This window comes from Pholcus phalangioides, unplaced genomic scaffold (assembly GCF_987345545.1).
Source record: "Pholcus phalangioides strain wild (caught in Gottingen) unplaced genomic scaffold, Ppha-v1.0 ptg000014l_1, whole genome shotgun sequence".
In the NCBI taxonomy this organism is placed as follows: domain Eukaryota; kingdom Metazoa; phylum Arthropoda; class Arachnida; order Araneae; family Pholcidae; genus Pholcus; species Pholcus phalangioides.
Window position 1 is genome coordinate 6931664 of NW_028301607.1, and position 16319 is coordinate 6947982.

General features: G+C 41.1%; 1 protein-coding gene and 1 non-coding gene across 2 annotated transcripts in view; both read left to right on the top strand.

The window, feature by feature from the left end:
- The window catches only part of LOC149078058 (cationic amino acid transporter 2-like), a 29260-nt gene extending 14556 nt beyond the window's left edge, over positions 1-14704 (top strand). The window contains exons 2-5 of the mRNA XM_089241628.1: positions 6976-7403; positions 8755-9272; positions 11402-12027; positions 13548-14704. Of these exons, the coding sequence (XP_089097754.1) occupies positions 6976-7403; positions 8755-9272; positions 11402-12027; positions 13548-13720 (1745 nt within the window). The 3' untranslated portion in view covers positions 13721-14704. The remainder of the gene's footprint in view (positions 1-6975; positions 7404-8754; positions 9273-11401; positions 12028-13547) is intronic.
- On the top strand, positions 4675-4746 carry TRNAA-GGC (transfer RNA alanine (anticodon GGC)). The gene has a single exon. It is a non-coding gene; the product is annotated as a tRNA-Ala (tRNA).
- Positions 14705-16319: the final 1615 nt, after the last annotated feature.

The window sequence follows — 16319 nt, forward strand, 5'->3', positions numbered from 1 at the left end:
AAATCCACGCCATACCGTCACTTTTGGTGAATGCAACGGAACCTCTAAGAAAGCGTGCGGGATATTCCGCATGATCTTATGGACAGTTGAACGTGGCCTATTCAACGCGTGCTACACGCCCGACACTTTTGAAACTACCACGAAAATTTGAAGCTGTCTTCTTCCACCTGAAGCGAAACCACCTGTACTGCGTTTATAGAGACAGGTTTTCTTCCTGTTCCAGGACGAACAGTCAACGATCCTGGGTTTCAAATTTCGTTATCATACTCCGAAGTTTTTTAACATTCATTGGACCTTTTGGAATCCACTTCCAAGTCCGATATTTCCGTAGAGCAGTTACTGCAGAATTGCTGTTCTGGTAAAACAAATTGACCAAGAAAGCGTGATCTCGTAAACTTACCGTCATTGTGAGCAGCAAACACATTGAGAAACAGCATGAGATCTCACAATGAGATCTCCGTGAATGTTTCTAGGTTTTCTAACAGCTGCTGCGTGACATCACATAAATTTACATGTTTACTGCAGGTATTCAAAGTGAAACGGCCTCTGGTGGCGACATGTGCAACTAATGTTTTTCCTCCTGAAACAAATTCCCATCACTTCTGAAGTCCTCCACAAAATTTCAGAATTTTCTGATGATCGGTTTCACCAGTAGGCTACTTTAAAATAGGGTTTTTTAATTGTGGACGCCCTATATTTGATAATTTGAAATTCATCTCTGAGGAAAAATTTTGTTGTGGGCAAAATAGAAAGAAAATGGTATCACTTTTTTTTAATAATTATTAGTTATTATTAATTTTTTTTTTATTGTAATAACAATTCTGTTTACTCGGCTCAACACTAATTTTATCCTTAAAGATATTTTAGTATGTTTAGGATGATTTTGGGGCACGCTGATTTCAAATCTCGCATTGGTTTTGTATGTAATGCATGCACTCAACAAAATGTGATTTGCATGATGCTTGTGCATTACCGTTGAAATTTAATTTTCACTTTATCTCAAAAAATGGAGATCCAATCTGACAAAACCAATGCCAGATTCGGAATCAGCAGCCGCAAATATATACCCCAAAACCATTAAAATTTCCATGAACATGGAAAAAGAACATGAATTTTTTTTTAACAGTACAATTAAACACATGAAATATTTATTGCGTTTTAAAAAAATATAAAATTCTAATAAAAGTCTAATATTTGATTTTTTTTAATTTTTAGTAATATTTGATAATTTTACTAGTAATGCACAAATTGCACTTCGGTATTTTTGGAGAAAGAAAATACCGAGAATATCCTTAAAATCCTCGGCTTGCGACGCATTTCATTCCTCCAGAACCAGTCGGCCAATCAATGAAGGTTGCTGTCAAGGTCCATGGGTTTTAAAATCCAGCGAAAGGAACATCAGAAAAAGTTCTTTACTATCGAGCCTGGGGCGACCACCGATAGATGGCGCCTTCATTTCCCACTCAACTCCACTAGTTGGAAATTGCCATATGGGGATATGTGACTGTAGTTGGTGTGCGGTATAGCAGTCGGCCAATCACGCCCGACGTAAAACGGTGGCGTGACGCATGGTGCGCTGTGTAGGGAGAGCATAATCTCCTACAGAGATTGAGGACTCCGCCAAGGCCGTCTCATGGTTACCATGTCGAGTCTAAAATGCGCCCTATTTTCCATAAGCTCTGTTTTCTTAGGAGCAGGTTTTTTGCGCCGCGTACAACACAAATCGTCCACTTACCAATAGGAAAACACTATGACTATTTTCCTCAATCAATGGGTAGGAAAAAAAATAGGTGAGTGGATGATTCACGTTGTACGCGACGCAAAAAACCTGTCCTAGGAAAACAGAGCTTAAGGAAAATAGGGGAAATTTTACACTCGATATGGTAACCATGAGACGGCCTTGGCGGAGTCCTTAATCTCAGCGGGAGATTATGTGCATAATGGCTTCCGTTGGTTCTTAGATGGTGATAGTGTGAGTAGACGCGTGTTGAGGATTATGTCGGAAAAGGAAGTTGAAGCTCGATGTAGACAGAAGAAAAAGAAACACGCTTATGGTTATTATATAAACATCTCTTTGACCTTTAATTCTCTCTGGTTTTGAATGTCTACAACAGGGGTCATGACCCGCGGGCCAAATGTGGTCTGTAAAGAAGGGTTTCACCCCAACAGCGAATGGCGTTTCAAGGCAAATATTACTACACACGTGATATGTACCTCAAGCTGAGTATATTTCTTTGGAAAAATGCATTCACTCGGGATCGTACGGGAAAAATACGAGAAATCGACAACTATCACAAAAATTTTTGTCCACAATACACAAAAAAAAGGAAAATTTTTGTTTGTTAAACCCAAACATTCGGGGTGGACAAAATTCTAAATTACAATGATGTCCAATAGCCACTGTGTGAATCATGTGGACATCGTGACAGACTCGCATCACGAGAACATGGGTCCGGAGGCACAATGGTCGTTGGCTGAAGTTGGTTTTGTGTGGTTTCCAATTTCAAGGAGCGAATGGGAATCTGTCTCCCCGTTCGAAACTCCCGCCACCAAGAGCAGCATACCTGCCACGGTACAAACATTCAATCATTACATTTCACCTATAGTTTAAAATGTAAATGACATCACAAGTTCATGCATAACACTCAGACCCGTTACGTACACAGGCACACTTCAGGCACAACTCATTCGGTGGTAAATCGGAGTTATGCTCGGTGAAACCCAAGTGGTAGCCTGGCGTGAAATTTGACATAAAAACTTGGTTATCTTGTACGAATGACACCAGCCGGGAATTTGTTTTAAAATGTATTTCAATGTCTTAAATATATAAAGGTCACAAAATCATGTCTTTCTTACGCTGTAAAAGTAGGTATGATATTTTAGGACGTCATTTTCTCATTATAAAATGACTTGAGTGCTTTAGAGCAAGGTGCACAGCTTCCTGCCCGCGAAGGATTTCCATCCGGACCACGAAAATTTGTCACGAAAGTTTCCCAAACTTTTTATTCCATCGCACTCTTCATCAGAAAATGATCGCCCCCAACTCAAGTGAACCCATAGGATCCTATGTTAATCATCCGTAGCTTCTGTCATTCCTCCCCCCATCTCACCGGGGGCGATATTGCCAAGTTCGAGAAACATTGCGATAGAGTAACAACACGATAGCACACATAACACGATAGCACACATAACACGATAGCACACATAACACGATAGCACACATAACACGATAACAACACATACCTAGGCTGACTATGTTTCCTTACGGATCAGTTGAGTGATGCTTGGCACAGTTTCAGAGCACCTGAGTGGCTCGGAGACATTTCCAGAGTACTTAAGTGACCCAGATACATTTCCAGAGCACTTGAAGGATCCGTGAAACATTTAGAGATCACTGAAGTGGTTCTGTAAGGGAATTATCATCAGGGAGAATGCTAGTTCAGGTGCCCGATAACTATTTTTCTCGTTTTCGGCGCACTGAATAAGATGCAATTAAGAATATTTCATATCTTCATAAAGGGTGGTTGATGACGTAAGCATCGTCCAAACCCCCCTCCCTTGTAATCAAAAGTCAGCAAGCCCGTCCATCGATGCTGACGTAATTTTCATAATGACTGAATACTGTAATACTTTAATGACCCCTTATATCCATAAAAACTCAAACGTTTCGTTGATCGTCGTTTGTCGATACACAGGTGCATGAGTATTCTTTGAGCAACCACACAAAATGCCTTTTTCTTTAAATTAGAGCGAAACCTCGCTACAATGATACTCGGTATAACGATAAATCCCTCTACAACACTATTTTTTTCAAATTTTGTTTATAATTATCTATAGCCTAATGTTAAACACCTCTCGATGCAACGACATCATCTACTACGATAAATCCCTCTATAAAGGTATTTTTGAAGAGATTTTTTAAAACAGCTACGATGATATATATTTTTTATATATTTCCCCTCAAAATCATCTTGAATTTAATTTTAACTTCGTCGCTTGTTTTCATTCCTCCAAGAGCGTCTAATGATATCGGTGTTTTGCACCACGTGACCATCAGAAATGCTGACAGAGCTGTTGCCGCTTTCTCTGTAAGACACGAGAGTGCAATACGGTAAACTGCTTTACAGGGGCAATGAATCCGAACGGGGATTTCGTTTTATTTAACCAACTAACTAATTACTTTCTTGACATATGACGAGAATAAGGTTCATCCTTTTTTAATTACTTGTTTTGGCGCATTTTGACCTTATTGGTCCTTGTGCCATTAAATCCGAAATCCAATCCTATAAACAGTATTTTGTTAATGAAAAATACTACTACTAAACCAGCCATGCACCTCGTCCATATTTCTCTGCGGAACTTCCAACGATTTTGTACATGCATTTAGAAAAGTTCTCTCCACTTATCAATACAAGATTCATTGAAAGACTGGTTATTTGTGGAGATGAAGATTGCAAGGAAGAAAACTCATCACTGTCCACACGGGGACTCGAACCCCGGTCTCGCGCTTGCCGGACGAGTGCTCTACCATTTAAGCTATGGAAGCAGATAGAATGTTTCAGCCTTTGAGCGTATATATGTGTCATTCACGAGCTATTAGTTGATTGTTGACGCCGTCCATGTACGGTGCCTTTCAACACATATATACGCTCCAAAGGTTGAAATATTCTATCTGCTTCCGTAGCTTAGATGGTAGAGCACTCGTCCGGCAAGCGAGAGACCGGGGTTCGAGTCCCCGTGGGGGCAGTGATGAATTTTCTTCCTTATAATCTTCACAAATAACCAGTCTTCCAATGAATCTTGAATTTGTACATGTTGGAACTTCACCTTCCGTGAAGTTTGTTTCTGTGTACTGCGGACATCTGCAATCGATTTTTTTTTTTTAACTATGAGTTTTTCCCCAACCCATAGTGAGTGAAGTGTAATGAATGAATAATTGTAACGTTGTGTGTAGGCCTGTTGCTCTCTCTGCGGCGAGACTTTTCAACGGGGAGATCGGCTCGTAATCGCGACTAGGACCGCAGAAAACCCAACTTCAGCCGACAGCCACCACTGCGGCGACTGCTGAAAAATACTAAAATCCATATTTTTATTTTTTTTAAAATTTATTAAAATTAATTGTGAAACATAGTGTTTGTAAATTTAAGCTTACATTATTTGAGAAAAATAATAACAATTAGTGTGAGTATATAAAAAAAAAACGATGCTTAATCTTAAAATTCCGAGTTCCGACCAACACATGAGTCTGGTGCATTGGTAATGTTAATAGTAATTGGTGAAAATTTCTTCAAATCACGTGAAGAATCAGATTCTCAACATCTTCGAGAGAGGGATCTTAATTACACAAAAGAGGTAATATTCTATCACCGAGGTCGGTATTTTAAAAATGCCTAAAAACTTTCTTATTATGCCTAGACCGTTTCTACCGGGTTTGTAAATATGTAAATTTTTGTACATAATTTTTCCTACAATATTTATTTTATTTAATCGCATTTATTTTATAATCTGCTTATTTTCATACTGATTTGTAAGATCAGATTCACTAGATCATCACATTGATACAACTTAGTATAAATAACTTTGTCTTACTAGACAAATTGTGATATAACATATGTCACAGCCATGGCCCCCACATAGGGGGGCTGACAGAGCTCTAGCCCTGAGCCCCGGGACGGTTATCATAATTTTTTTTGCTTTTTCACGCTATAAATAAACTACAGAAGGGGTCCGTTAAAAGTCTGACCGAGGGGCCCGCAAAAGATTCCAACCTAGGGGCCCCGCTATAGGATGTGGGGGCCATGGTCACAGCCCTGTTCAGTGCCTTTTTTTCTTTTTTATTCTGACCGACCCTCTGTGTGACCACTTGAGCTTTCCTGATACCTTTTTTTATAGTCCAATCATGTGGACAATAATTGTTTTTTTATTCCTTATTACAACTTAGGTTATAATTCATATTAATCTTTATTTTTACAAACCATGGCGTACTTCGCAATACTATCCTCGGAATGGCAGAGAGAGAGATTCGGTGTATGAACTGTTTGTTAATTTCAGTCAGGACCTCTAAGACCACTAGTTTACATTCGCCGAATTGTAATTGGTAGTGATGCCAATTTTTATCGGTGATTGAAAATAGAATTAATTTTTACCTGTGACTAGGGTGACCATGTCTCCTGTATTTGCCGGGACAGTCCCGGTTTTTTGTTTTTTTTTCCCTTGCTGTGTGTCTGTGTGTGCGTCCCGACTTATATGCAAGATTGTCCGGGTTCTTCACGTATTTTTAACGAAGCCAACATGACTTGTTCTTCACATCAACGATTAAAATTATTTTCCCAACTCACAGAAATTACATTACGATGATTACGATTACAAATAAGAATATTTATTTGCACATATATTTCTCATGCTTTTTGCGATTTGTCATGCAATTTGAGACGTGGTGCTTCAGTTTCCTCGATTAGTGACTTTTCTGTGATTTTAGCATTAGTTGGTGACTTTGTTTACTTTTGGCATCATTTTTCGGCAGTTATTTGCAATGCCCCGTATTTTCCCGTATTTCGAAGCCCAATTTCACGTATTTTTCTCGAGCAAATATGGTCAGCCTCCCTGTGACAATTATTTTTGGCTACTGAAATTGGTAACATTAGACAATATTTTGTGCCAATTGGTGATTTCACCTATGGATCCCTATTTCCCATATATTTATGGAGGAAATATCATCAGCCCAGGAATTTCGTGGGTCGGATAGAACTCCTTGGCAGGCCGCATTCGGCCCGCGGGGCCAGAGGTTGTGCACTTCTGATGTAAGCCTTTTTATTGGCAGGCCTATGCAGAAAGCTACGGGGGGGGGGGGAGAACACGTGGCCAACGGGCCATGCATTGAAAACCGCTGGACCAAGTTCAAAGTATTCTGAGGTAAATCTTGGTATTATTGAAACAGATCGAACTCACAGTCGGTTCTATGTATTGTCTTTACAGGTCTTTGCACGGCCGAATTCCTTGCGAACCACGCCCAGAATGGATATTCAGTATACGGCTCAGCTTACCATGGCGTGTGCGAGTTCTTAGCCTACGTCGTCGGATGGACCTGGATGTTAGCCGTCGGTTCTTGTTTGGCGTCCATATGCATCGTCCTAAGCTGTCGTGTGGACGAGCTGACAGGCGGCCAGTTCTCCGAGTTCTTCAGATCCAAATTGGCTGCTGGATGGCCGAACTTGTTGCCGACGATGTTCGTCGTCTCCGTCCTGGTGATTTCCGTGACTGGGATCAGCCACAAAACTCTTTGGCTGTTGGTGTCGATGCCGTTGGCTTTGACGTGTTGTGCCGGAGCGTACGCGTTAAATTACGTCGACGTCTTCGACGGCAGCTGGAGGATCGAGATACCGCGATCGTATGATCGAGAAAAGGTGAGATCGGGTGCACAGAAAATTCACCGCCGGAAAATTCGCCGGCAACAATTCATCGCCACGCAATTCACAAACGTGACGCGATTCACCTTTAGAAAAATTCACCGACAAACTGTGTTTTCATCGATAAAGTGACATAGCGAGTGGATGATCGAGTGGGTAAGGGTTAGTTGGTAGGCGAGTAAATGAGTGAGTGAGCATGTGAACAAATGAGTGAGCGGATGAGCCAGTGAGTTGGTGAGCACGTGAACGAGTCCCTCATACGGTTACTAATTCAATCTCTTACTCACTCGGTCATTTACTCATTCTGTCACTCACACACTCAATTGGTCGCTTGTACGGTCACTGACTCGCTCAATTGGTCGCTTGTACGGTCACTGACTCGCTCAATCGCTCACTCACTCGGTAACTAATACGATCACTGGCTCTTTCAATCTCTTACTCGTTGATTCACTGGTGCAGATCATTCACCACTTCATACGGTCATTCATTCAATCATTTAGTAATTCACCTACTCGCTCGAACATTTGTATAGCTATTCAATGAGTCGGTAACTCATTTGATCATACGCTTAGGCTCCGGAACCTGAGAGAAGGTTGTTTGCGTGCCTTTAATAAATGTTACGAGTGAGCTGAGCACTCCCCCAATACTTAATTATACAATGCTACGCACCACTCCTCCTCCTCCTGCATGAGACCTTGATTTCCGTATATACGGGATAAGTGTCAACTTTCAGTCCCCTCAATGTTTTCTTCATTTCACACCTCTGCTCATATGGTAACAGCCTCACCACTTGGCCATTCATACGGTCACTCACTCATTCCCTTGAATATTCATATGGTCACTTATTCAGTCATTCATATGGTCACTTATTCAGTCATTCATATGGTCACTTATTCAGTCATTCATACGGTCATTCACCCCCCAACTCGGTCACTCACATGCGGTTAGTCAGTCACAAAGTCACTCACTCACTAGCTCACCAATCACCTTCTCTTTCAGTAACTTACTCGTTTCCTTACCGAACCTGAGGCGACCACCGAAAGATGTCACCTACATTTCCGACCCAACTCCATCGGTAGTAAATTGCTGTATGGCGATATGCACCGTCATTGGTGTCCGGTACAGTAGTAGTCACTCACTCACTCATACTTTCACTAACTTGCTCAGTCACTCACTCACTCACTGGTGACGAACTGTTGTCGGTGAATTTCCTATCGGGGCATTGCGTGGCGGGGGGATGTTTTCGTTTAATTTTCCGTAAATTAGGCGAGGACTTGACCGCGATATGGTAAAAACCAATTTTTTAGATTTGTATTCACGAATAATTCTAGATTGGTTCTTATCACAGGTTTTGCTCGGAACCGCCTTGTGTTCGTCAGCCTTCATAGGATGCCAGAGCGCTCTCAGGTTACCCCGTTTCAAATTCAGCAGGAAACTCCGAGTTCTGCTGGGTCCGTTGAACATCGCCAACGTATTCCTCATCGCATCGTTTTGTCTGTCATTCTTCATCGTCTTCCAGAATCCAGGACAGTTGGGATCGACGAAGTTCGTCGATGGCAACGCGTACTTTCGTCTGGTCCAGATCGGTCTGAAGATCGCAACGCTCGTCTTTCTGGCCGTGGAGTATTACCATTCGCTTCTGTTGATCGTCCAGGATGTCTCCACCGATGGCTTGCTGTTCCGCTGCCTGTCGAGACAATGGAAGCCGCTGTTCCACAGGATACTCGCTTTCAGGACCGGCATCTTAGTTTCGTCGTTGGTGGCTTTACTGACTATGTTCCTCCCAGTTCTGCAAGTGCTTTCGATCGCTTCTGCTGGGATACTCTCCATAAACCTGATTGTGTCGGTAGCAGTTTTGATGCAGAGGTGAGAATATTCGAATTTGCACATTTCAGTAGAGCATTGTGTCAATGCATTTTGTTGCACTTACTGTAAAAAGTGTTGTGAGACGTTACTTGGGTCAGCAATACAATGAAGTTTCCCAAGTATATAGTAGCATGTTTACGATACCATCTTCACCCATTAGTTGATTGTTTTCTTCTCTGAAGACGATGACATGTTTCAGAATGACAATGGCATGTTTCCAATTGGCAATGGTGTGTTCCAGAATGACAATGACGTGTTCAAAAAAAGATAATGAAATGTTTCAAAATGAAATTTTCATGTTCCTGAATAATGACGTCATGTACAATACAATACAAATACAACGCCACAACAGGCAAATTGCCCAACGAGGTGGCTGATTTAAGAACATCATGGACCCCCGAGCCATTTTTTGGAGTCCCTACCTACTACTGCTACGCACCCCCCAACGAATCGGTACATGCGGGAATGTGCGTGTACGTGTAGTGCAACCTGACGTAAAGTTTGTTTCGGTGTAATGCTTGTTATGTGTAGTGCTGTCATCTGCCCCCAGTTTTTCTAACTATGAGTGAAGTGATATGGTTGAATGATTTACCGTTGTATGACTGTTGCTCTCTGTGGCGAGACTTTTTAACGGGGAGATCGGCTCGCATTTGCGCCTTGAAGTTGGGAACCACAGAAAACCAACTTCAGCCGACCACCACTGTGGGGTTCGAACCCGGATCCGGTGATCGATTCAGATACTTGGATTGCAATTCCCCTACTATATCTAAGGGGCCATTCAAGTATTACGTCAGCATCGAGGGGGGGGAGGAGGGGAGAGGGAGTTTCTGATTTGCTGACTTTTGATGACAAGAGGGGGAGCGGGGGTTTGAAGGTTGCTTACGTCATCAACCACCACTTTTTGAAGATATGAAATAATCTAAGATGCTGACGAAATTTTGCTGACAAGGGGGGAAGGGGAGGGGTGTCAGTGTTTTGCTGACTTTTGCTGGCAGGGGGTCAAAAATGGCTGAAAATCTGCTTACGTAATACTTGAATGGCCCTAATCAGCAACCAAATGTTCCAAACACACAATGACATGTTTCAAACCTACAATGGAGAGCCCCAGAAGGACAATGACATGTTTCAAAATAAATATATCATGTTTTAGAATGACGATGCCATGTTACAAAAGGACAATTTCATGTTCCTAAATGATGACGCCATGTTCCAGAATGAAGATTTCATGATATAGTCATCTCAAATTTTAGAAAGTGGTTTAAAGAGAGCTTTGGGTTATCAATCCAGATTGTTATTCATCCATTCCTCTCTTAAATCCAATCAGGAACCAAATGTTCCGAACTGACAGTGGCATGTTCTCAACTTACAATGGCCATCTCCAGAATGAAGATGGCATGTTTCCAGTTAACGAAGGTGTGTTCCAGAATGACGATACCATGTTTCAGAATTGCAAAATCGTGTTTCAGATTAACGACGGCATGTTTCGAATTAACGATAACATGCCCCAGAATGACGATGACCAAATATTTCGGAGCAGAATGATGATGCAATTCGCCAGAATGAGGACAGCAAGCTCCAGAATGACGTTGGACAGACATTCTGAAGCGGAATGACGAGTGTGTATTCAAGAATGGCGATGCCATGTTTCAGAATGAAGATGGCATGGTTTTTAGGACGACGATGGCATGCGCTAAAATGACGATTGCATGTTCCAGAATGACGCACCATGATATATTTCATTATTGCACTGCTCAGTCAAACTCAAAAAAGCCGGACATTCAATATTTTGTCGAATAACCTTTCACAAAATTCAAACACACGCATTTCCTTGGCAATAATTTTATGAGAAAAAAGTATACATCGTCTTCAGAGAAGAAAATATACATCTCTTCGTGTAAAGTGGCCACTAAGCATGATAAAATATTTAGCAGACTTCATTTCATTGCTGACCCTAGTCCAGGACGACAGAAACAACACCAGATTAGGAACAACACTTGCGCAGTTAGATAAAATAAAATAAGCTACACCTTTTCTTTGGCCAGGCAGTGTATTTTCAGTAAGAGTTGGCACATCACATAGAGAAGAAATATTTTTGACACACCATTTGCTTGCTCTTATTTCTCTTATAGGTACAATTTCCGTGATTCATGGAGGTACGAGCCAATGTTGCCAAATGGTTCGACCTCTCGTCATCCGTCCCGCACAACAGGCACCGAATTTACACCAACGACGAACTCCGATTCCACCGGTAGTCACAATTCAGATTCCGAAGAAGGCGAAGACACCAACAGCGAATCGGAGACCGACATCGACACCGTCGTACAAGAATACAAAGACAAGATGCGTCTGACAGAGGTTCCGGACCTGTTGAACTCTAGTCCGACAACTCGGAGTACCAGTGCCTTCCAGCAGGAACCAACGAGTTCGACATCGTTCAAGTCGAAGATTTTTGCGTCGTGTTACTTGGCGAACTGCCTGCTCGTTGGCATAACATTGACAGTCGCGATCCGGACCAGGACTTCTTTTGATGTGGTCTTCGTCTCTGCCATCGGGTTCACTTTGATACTGTCGTTGTTACTGCTATGCATGTTGCATCGCCTACCGGAGAACAAGAACAGTTCCGCAAGCAAGAAGCACGTCCTACAAGCACCGATGATGCCTTGGACTGGTGGATTCGCGATCCTACTGAATAGCGTGCTGTTAGTACACGTCATCGTCAACACTTGGCGGATTCTCCTCTCGTGGACTTCTGTCGGTAAGTACGTGGGTTGTTTGATAAGAAAGGTGAAAAAAAAAAATGTTCAAAATTTTTTCCTCACCACTGTTTCTATCAAGCGACACACTTTGTGCAAAGCCTAATTCATGCAATTTGGCCATAGCAATAGTGGATTTGTGAGATGGGGCAGTGAAAAGCTTTTCTTTGAGAGCCAATTTTGGTCGTTTCATATGCAGCTATTCCTTCAAATCTCCCAGAAGTGTACGACATAATATTCTCTTCAATTCCCTTGGTCTGATTTCTGGCCCTTCTTTAAGCCCTATGAGTATTATAATGACTTGACCCTTTAAGCGGCAATGAGGAGATATCTCGCTTCCATAAAAGCCGCTTATTTTAGCACTGACAAGGCCAGATATTTTACAGAGTTGATTTCCCAATGGAAAATTTTTCCTACACTCCTTAGTTTGCAGCTGCTGAAAATCGGCAGAAAGCCTGCTCAATTAAAAAAGATAAGACATTTTCAAGAGAGTTTAGTGATTTCTAATTTGCCGCTTAAAGGGTTAAGAATCCCAAAAAGTCATCACTTTTTAAGTAAACAAAACAGCCTTCCTTTTTTTTGAGTGGTGTTTCCTGCACCATGCTACATCCACTGCTTTGACTGTTGTTTTCGTTTAGATTTACGGTGGCGAATCCACGGGAACTCAATTCTCTCATCCCTCAAGCTCTCGGCGTCGATTTTTGATCATGAGTTGGATGAAAAACTTCATTATTATGAAGTCTATATTGACACATATCGGTACTAATATCGGCAAATTTTCTTTTGAAATGCCTTCCGCGTTCGCTTTTGATCAATCGTCAGTAATCGCGGCATCCATCTTGCAAAAAAGTTTTTCCATTTCCCATGGAGAATATTGTAAACCCGTTCCATTCAAATGCCCATAACATCAGCTATCTGAAGCATTTTCAATCTGCGATCTTCCAACGCGATACTATGGACTTTTTCAATTATTTTCATGGTGGTAGCCTAAACCGGGAGTCCAGGACGCTCTTCTCCTTGGATGTGTGGCCAGTTTAAAGTCGTTGATCCACAAATAAATGGCCTTTTTATGATAGTGCAAAGTCCCCATGAACTTATTCAATTCAGCTTGGAGTCTAAGCTGCTTGGTTTTGACGCGTTTTGCTGGAGATATTTTAGATTAAAAAAAAATTCAATGCAGAAAGGCACATATTATTATCCATTTCCATAGTAACTGCTACCACCAGGGCCGCAACAAGATGCTTGGTCAACCGGGGCAAGCATGCATCTTGGCACCCCCCCCCCCTAGTAATGTTAAAAAAGAAGTTATAACGTGAAATTTGCGCCCCTTTGGTCCGACGCCCAGGGCACCAGAGTCGCCTGCTCCCCCTAGTTGCGGCCCTGTCCACAACCCGAACTTATAACAACGTAAATAAATAAATAACTGAGCTCTTTTTTGTTTAAACTTGTTGTGACGGGTTCGGGAAAGTAATACTTAATCTGAGGCATTTATTGACTGAAGCCCGTTTTTGTTTAATTGCAGGAATCATCATCTACTTGCTGTACGGAATCCACAATTCGACAGCAGCCAGTCCGTTCCATTCGCTGCCGATGCCTGCCCAGGTGTCGATACAACCGTTCCCAAAAGAGAAGACATCTTGTCGACTCATCTATCCACAGAGGAAACCCAAGAACAAAATTCCCCTGACTTTATGACGAGCCGTTGTTTCTTGATTTGGGGATTTTCGGATGATTGGATTATCAGATAACCAGGAAAGATAAACAGAAGTATCGGACACGTTTCGGTGTTGCTGTCATTCGAAGATTTTCTGTCTTTATTGCCAAGGTTAACAATCGTCGTTTGTTTGGCAAGCAAATAGGAGACGTGTACCTTTAAACCACTCTGCTGGTGATTGTGGAAACTTCATAAGCAGCTCACAAGTAAAAATCAAATGTTTAGAAGTTGCTTGGAAGCATGAATGCCGAAACGAGCTCAAAATATGCAATGCCTTTATTTGAAAAATATGAGGAACTCGCGTGTTTCATGAGGGCAAACAGGGTCGAATAACGGATTAAACCAGTGGGCGCTCGATTTACGTAGAAAATTTCGATTTCTGAATTAATTCCGGGGTTGCTCTGAAGCGGGAAATTAAACACTGTGGGTGGTGCATAACACCCTATGATCCGATACCGCTGGTCACGTGACACTACGATGCGACATGCGAGTACATTCCAGTGGTTATAAGATCACCAACTGCTACGGTCACTAAATATATCACTACTGATATACCTGGAAACAGCATTTCCCAGACAAAAAAAAGCAGTATCCAGTTGTTGTCGGAGCCTAGGATACTCGAGTGCGTCCCCCCCACCCCGAAATAATTCAGAAATAAAAATATTCTACATAAACTTATTCAAGAACAGTATAAACAGGCAAGGTTATATAATATACATACTATATAGCCCTGATAAACAGGTCTGAAAACGCTTCAAAAGCCACTGGCAGTACCATGAATTATGATTCACCGCGATTGCCTGAGGACACACTGACATACTAACGGTTAGATACGGATCATTATATGATTGTATGTGGCAACCCCCTCCCCAGATTGATTCCTACTTTTTTTTTTTTATCCTGTCCCAACATCGGATTGTCAAATCTGTTACAGATTAAATTTGTTACACTTTTTAAACAAAAAATATTGTGTCATGTCATTCTTCTTGTTATGCGTACAGGGTGTGTTATCGATGTTCTCGATAGCTAATCTCTAAGCCTAAAGCCGGGTTTTCCTAGGAGCAGGCTTTCTTCTGCGCGTCCAGCGTGAAAACTGTGATTGGTCAAAAAACCTGAATTTCAGGTTTTTAACCAATCAACGTTTTCACGATGATTGGTTACATTGGCAATACACGTCGCAGAAATTCTACTCTTAGGAAAACCCGGCTTTAACGATGAATCTAAAGCCGGTTCCACATCAGCGGAAAACGTTTTGTGGTGGTGGCTACGCAAAATCGACTAGTCAAATCACCCGCGCTGCGCGAGCCTACACTTGGAAAACAGTTTTTGAGCTGCGGAATTCTGCTAGTGGGGGATCCGGCAATAGAGGTAACTTAATTATAAAAATATTTTACATTTTGTCGCTAAAATTTAAAAACATTAGTTACGGAATTTTTACAGTATTTTAACATGCTTAAAGGAAAGAACACCTTGATTTTTTTTTAGGCTTAAAATTCGGAAAAACGTTTTCAAAGATATTTTCCATTTCAAGATTTATGAAAAAAAAGATGTTTTTTTATTAATTAAAAAATAGAAACCACTAAAAATTCCTCATCACTCTCATCTCATACGTTCCAATCAGCTGTAGTAACTAGTTTGTTATCAGTCACACTTATCGTAAATTGCAAGAAAATGGGTAATTTGTTAATATTTATAATACTTTCCATGTAAAAGTACTTTCCAGTGCGCCGCCTTAACGCAGGGGTCCGCCATAACGTGTACGATCATAAGACTAAAGATATATACTACTATTATTACTCTATGGGCACGACCCAGGGGGAGCTCTCAAGTGCAGAGTAGCCTCATGAAACTGAAATCTAGTCGGAAAGATTTTTAGCTAAGTTGGGGGGGGGGGCATAATGATATTAAGATGGCCCTGAAGAAACGCCCCCAACTTTTAGCAAAAAGGATTTCTTTAAAAGGCCGAAACGAGAGGGTGGACCAGGGGTTCCGGCACTCCCCTAAAAAGTGAGAAAATGACCGAAATTTATGGGAAAACCATAGTAAATTATATTGCTCAAGCACTTTGGTTCGCCCTCCAAAATATATTTCTGGCTACGGCCCGTTTCCTTTATACGCATTAAAATATGGTAAATTTTTATACGGATTTAAATCTCTCGATTTGTGTGTGTATTGAATATCCAGTACGAGCCTTTCCTGGCTCCTTCGGTATGATAATTCCTCCACCTGAATATGTATTTTTCACGCTTTGAATAAATAAAAATTCATTCCGAATAAAATAAACTGTTTAGGTTATCAAATGAGGCAAAATATTTGGGATCCATTCATGAATATTTGATTTAAAAACAAAATTATTTTTGGAATTTCCAAAATTTGAGTCTTAAATTTAATTTCAAATAAGATTGAGTAAGTACAATGCCATTTGCCATATTTAATCGACTGAATAGTCTTCGTGTTGAATCAGTTTTTGTTTAAATTACGTTTTGGTTTAAAAAAAAAATGTCCAGCGAGCTATTTTCAATAAAACGAATTCAATAAAAAAATTCTTTTATGACAAAATATTGAATTTTAGGCGTTTTT